A 5,802-nucleotide genomic window follows, 5' to 3' on the forward strand; every position below is an offset into this window, starting at 1 on the left:
TTGTGTATTGACATGTTTGTTTGTTTACATGTTTATTGCCATGTGTTTGTTGGGATGTGTTTTTATTGACATGTTTATTTGTTTGTTGACATGTTTGTTTATGGACATGTGTGTTGACATTTGTTTGTTGACATGTTTGTTTGACAAGTGTTTGTTGACATGTCTGTTGATGTTTGTTTATTGACATGTTTGTTTGACATGTGTTTGTCTGTTATTTGACATGTGTTTGTTTATTGACATGTTCGTTTGCTTGTTTGTTTGACATGTTTGTTTGTTGACATGTGTTTCTGTTTGATGACATGTATTTGTTTATTGACATGTTTGTTTGTTGACATGTGTTTGTTTGTTTTGTTTCTTTGTTGACAAGTGTGTGTTTGTTGACAAGTGTTTGTTTGGTGAGATGTGTTTGTCTGTTAGTTGACATGTATTTGTTTGTTGACGTGTCTGTTTATTGACAGGTTTGTTTGACATGTGTTTGTTTGTTTGTCATGTGTTTGTTGACATTTGTTTGTTAGATGACATGTATTTGTTTGACACGTTTGTTGACATGTGTTTGTTTGTTGGTTGACATGTTTGTCTGTTCGTTGACATGTATTTGTTTGTTGACATGTCTGTTTGTTGACATGTGTCTGTTTTTGACATGTTTGTTTTTTGACATGTTTGTTTGCCATGTGTTTTTTGACATGTTTGTTGACGTGTGTGTGTTTGTTTATCGACATGTTTGTTTGACATGTGTTTGTCTATTAGTTGACATGTGTTGTTTGTTGACATGTGTTTCTGTTTGATGATATGTATTTGTTTATTGACATGTTTGTTGATGTTTGTTTGTTGACATGTGTTTGTTTGTTTTGTTTCTTTGTTGACATGTGTTTGTTGACAAGTGTTTGTTTGTTGAGATGTGTTTGTCTGTTAGTTGACATGTATTTGTTTGTTGACGTGTCTGTTTATTGACAGGTTTGTTTGACATGTGTTTGTCTGTTAGTTGACATGTGTTTGTTTGTCATGTGTTTGTTGGTTGACATTTGTTTCTGTTAGAAGACATGTATTTGTTTATTGACACTTTTGTTGACATGTGTTTGTTTGTTGACATGTATTTGTTTGTTGACATGTGTCTGTTTTTGACATGTTTGTTTTTTGACATGTTTGTTTGTCATGTGTTTGTTGGTTGACATTTGTTTCTGTTAGATGACATGTATTTGTTTATTGACACTTTTGTTGACATGTGTTTGTTTGTTGACATGTATTTGTTTGTTGACATGTGTCTGTTTTTGACATGTTTGTTTTTTGACATGTTTGTTTGTCATGTGTTTGTTGGTTGACATTTGTTTCTGTTAGATGACATGTATTTGTTTATTGACACTTTTGTTGACATGTGTTTGTTTGTTTGTTGACATGTATGTGTTTGTTGACATGTCTGTTTGTTGACATGTGTCTGTTTTTGACATGTTTGTTTTTTGACATGTTTGTTTGACATGTGTTTGTTGGCATGTGTTTTTTGACATGTTTGTTGATGTGTGTGTGTTTGTTTATTGACATGTTTGTTTGACATGTGTTTGTCTATTAGTTGACATGTGTTTGTTTGTTGACATGTGTTTGCCTGTTAGTTGACATGTATTTGTTTGTTGACATGTGTTTGTTTGTTTGTTGACATGTGTTTGCCTGTTAGTTGACATGTATTTGTTTGTTGACATGTGTTTGTTTTTGACATGTTTGTTGAGGTCTGTTTGTTGAGGTTTGTTTGACATGTGTTTATTGACATGTTTGTTTGACATGTGTTTGTTTGTTGACATGTTTGTCTGTTAGTTGACATGTTTGTTTATTGACATGTGTTTCTGTTACATGACATGTATTTGTTTTTTGACATGTTTGTTGACATGTGTTTGTTGACAAGTGTTTGTATGTTAACATGTGTTTGTCAGTTAGTTGACATGTATTTGTTTGTTGACATGTGTTTGTTTATTGACATGTGTGTGTTGACATGTGTTTGTCTGTTAGTTGATATGTATTTGTTTGTTGACATGTCTGTTTGTTGACATGTTTGTTTGTTTGTTGCCAGCTATATCGCAGCGACAGCGACAGCTCGACTCTGCCAAAGAAGTCTCCTTTTGTCAGAAACACTCTGGAGCGAAGAACTCTGCGCTACAAGCAGGTAGAGACACTGTTGTCTAGTTCTAGTTGACTAGGGTCTAGCTAGTTGACCACGGTCTGGGTTAAGCGTGTCCGTGCCCCCCCCCCCCCCCCCCCCCCCCCCCAGCAGCAGTCGTACGGCTCCTCCCTGGCCGAGCAGCCCACGCGCACCTCCTTGGACCTGGAGCTGGACCTCCAGGCCTGCAGGACGCGCCAGAGGCAGCTGATGGAGGAGCTGAGCGCCCTGAGGGAGCTGAAGCTGCGGCTGGAGGAACCTCAGCTCAGCGAGGCCGGCGAGCTTCCTCACTGGGCCCTGAGAGACGAGCGCTTCCGCTGCCTCCTCAGAGAGGCCCACAGACAGGTGAGGCGTCGTCACCCCACCTGCTGGCCGCGACCCCCGTTGACCTCGCCGTGTTGACCTGGTGTGGCGCAGGCGGGTCAGAGCAAGCAGGAGCAGCGGCAGGAGGAGGAGGCGGGCAGGAGACTCAGGAAGGCTTCCAAGGAGGTCCTTCAGATGAGGGGGCAGAGCCACAAGGAGCCACTTCCTGTTCAGACATTCAGGTGACAAACACTTCCTGTTTCACCTTTCTACCGCTTCATCACAGTGGTCACATTCAGGAAACATCAACTATAAGTTAACATGTTTAATTAGTAATGTTTACTGTTTATTACTAGTTATTTTTACTTCCTCTTTGACCTTTCTAACTTTTAGCATCATGTCGCTTACTTACAGCGCCTTCCAGTGGTCACATGTAGGAAATAACATCAACTATAAGTTAACATATTTAACTAGTATGGTTTACTTTTTATTTTCACTTCCTGTTTGACCTTTCTGGCTTTTAGCATCATGTCGCTTCATCACGGCGCCCTCCAGTGGTCACATTTAGGAAACAACATCAACTATAAGTTAACATCTTTAACAACTAGTTAGTTGTTAACTTTTTAGTTACTAGTTATTTTTACTTCCTGCTTGACCTTTCTAGCTTTTAGCGTCATGTCGTTTCATCACAGCGCCCTCCAGTGGTCACATTCAGGAAACAACATCAACTATAAGGTTAACATATTTAACTAGTATTGTTTACTTTTTAGTTACTAGTTATTTTTACTTCCTGTTTGACCTTTCTAGCTTTTAGCGTCATGTCGATTCATCACAGCGCCCTCAAGTGGTCACATTCAGGAAACATCAACTATAAGTTAACACAGTTACTTTTTATTACTAGTTATTTTCACTTCCTGTTTGACCTTTCTAGCTTTCAGCGTGATGTCTTTTCATCACAGTGCCCTCCAGTGGTCACATTCAGGAAACATCATCAACTATAAGTTAACATATTTAAGAACTAGCATTGTTTATTTTTAGTTACTTCCTGTTTGACCTTTATAGCTTTAGCATCATGTCACTTCATCACAGCGCCCTCTAGTGGTCACATTCAGGAAACAACCAACTATAAGTTAACGTCTTTAACTATTATTGTTTACTTTTTAGTTACTAGTGTACTTCCTGTTTGACCTTTTTAGCTTTTAGCGTCATCACATTCACATTAAGAAAACAACATAAAATCAATCAATCAATCAATCAATGTTTATTTATATAGCCCTAAATCACAAGTGTCTCAAAGGGCTGTAATGGTAGTTAACACCTTTTAACTAACTTATTTATTATTTATTTTTACTTTCCTGACAAATCAGAGTGCTCTTTTTATTTTTTTTATTGCAATACTTTTACCAAATGATATTTCCTAACATAATACGTGTAAATTACACATTGACATGTTTAGTTCTTAAAAATGTATATTTCATTTAATGTAATATTTGTTATATTTTTTTTGCCTTCTTGTTAAACTTGTATTTATATTTGAAAGTATTTATATTTTAAAATATTTACATGAAATTATTCTATTGATGGAATGTATTCATTTATGATACCAATTATATTACTGTTGTTAATGTTGGTATATATGTTAAATAAATATCGAAATATATTTGTAAAATTACGATTTAATTTAGGTGATATTCTAAAAAGATATTTAAAATATGCAATGTATGTACTGTATATGATTGGATTTAAAAATACAGATTTATAATACTACCAATTATTTATGCATCAATATTGTTTAATACGTATTTTACAGTATTTTGTTTGGTTATAGTATCATTATTTTTTAGCTAATTTGCCTTTTTTTTTTAACCAAAACTAAATGATTTAAGAAATATGTCATTGATCTATTTATTTGTATTATTCTTATTATTGTAGTATTATTTTTGTACGGAGCCCCTAAAGGGACATTAGGGAAATTATTATAATTTTTATTTTATTTTTTATTTTTTTTAGATATGTATCTTGTGCACACAAGGAACTTCAGCTTGCGCCCAAGATACATATCTAAAAAATAAACTAAAATTTAAAAAAATTCCCCCATGTCCCTTTAGGGACTTTGTATTTTTGCAGTATATTATTTATTTATTTCACGTATGGATGATCGGGGTAAACAATACTGAGTATAAAATATGAATTACCATATCCCTTTTTTTTTTTTAAACAATAAATTCAAAACTGCATTGAAGACATTTACAAATGTTTTTATTAATAAGATTGTTTTTAAGTAATAAAAAAAAAGTAGTGGAATCGAAAGCTTGTTGTACTATGCAGTTGAGTAGTCAGCCACCAGGGGGCGTGCTTGCTTGACGAAGAAGTGCATTGCGGTATGTGACTGCAGAGAGAAGATGGCCTTCTTCACCAGACCAAGGTTCAACATACCTCCTCTGCCGGCTGACGACGTGTGACGCACGCCGCGACTCCACATGAAGTATTGGAGCTACTTTCGCTTCCACTTTCCTCCCACGCCACCAGCAGTGTCTGCGGCGGCGAAATGATGAAGAAAGTCTTCCATTCCTCGACTGTACTGTAACTTATTTATAGTACTCTTCCTTGAAGGACAGCAGAAAGGTCAAAGAAAGCTCCGATAAAGAAAAACTGCTTCCTGCTTTGTACGCCTCTTTTGTAGCTTTGAACAAATAGCACTTGAGTGTTGTTACTTATCCTCCATCTTTAAAGACATATTTACATCACTTTGTAATCACGTGACCTTATTCCCACTTTCATGTATAACATCAAACACTGTATTCTTTTCTAACATCTGCAGTGTTACCTCTTGTCAAAATAAAAGCATCCAAGCACATCTGCAGTGTTACCTCTTGTCAAAATAAAAGCATCCAAGCACATCTGCAGTCTTACCTCTTGTCAAAATAAAAGCATCCAAGCACATCCGCAGTGTTGTCAAAGTCAAAGCATCCAAGCACATTTAAAGTCCTACCACTTGTCAAAATAAAAGCATCCAAGCACATTTACAGTCTTACCTCTTGTCAAAATAAAAGCATCCAAGCACATTTGCAGTCTTACCTCTTGTCAAAATAAAAGAATCCAGGCACATCTACGTGTTACATCTTGTCAAAATAAAAGAATCCAAGCACATCTGCAGTTTTGTCAAAATAAATGCATATATGCACATCTGCAGTGTCAACATAAAAGCATCCAAGCACATCTGCAGTCTTACCTCTTGTCAAAATAAAAGCATCCAAGCACATCTGCAATGTTGTCAAAATAAATCCATCTATGCACATCTGCAGTCTTACCTCTTGCCAAAATAAAAGCATCCAAGCACAACTGCAGTCTTACCT

At 36.1% G+C, this 5,802-nt stretch overlaps 1 protein-coding gene across 1 annotated transcript in view; it reads left to right on the forward strand.

Moving 5' to 3' along the window:
* Positions 1-5,339, forward strand: part of LOC133644377 (protein WWC3-like) — a 50,207-nt gene extending 44,868 nt beyond the window's left edge. Inside the window, exons 16-19 of the mRNA XM_062038798.1 lie at positions 2,057-2,149; positions 2,258-2,488; positions 2,561-2,688; positions 4,842-5,339. Coding sequence (XP_061894782.1) covers positions 2,057-2,149; positions 2,258-2,488; positions 2,561-2,688; positions 4,842-4,908 — 519 coding nt within the window. The 3' untranslated portion in view covers positions 4,909-5,339. The remainder of the gene's footprint in view (positions 1-2,056; positions 2,150-2,257; positions 2,489-2,560; positions 2,689-4,841) is intronic.
* The last annotated feature ends 463 nt before the right edge of the window (positions 5,340-5,802 follow it).

Source organism: Entelurus aequoreus, linkage group LG27 (assembly GCF_033978785.1).
Source record: "Entelurus aequoreus isolate RoL-2023_Sb linkage group LG27, RoL_Eaeq_v1.1, whole genome shotgun sequence".
In the NCBI taxonomy this organism is placed as follows: Eukaryota; Metazoa; Chordata; class Actinopteri; order Syngnathiformes; family Syngnathidae; genus Entelurus; species Entelurus aequoreus.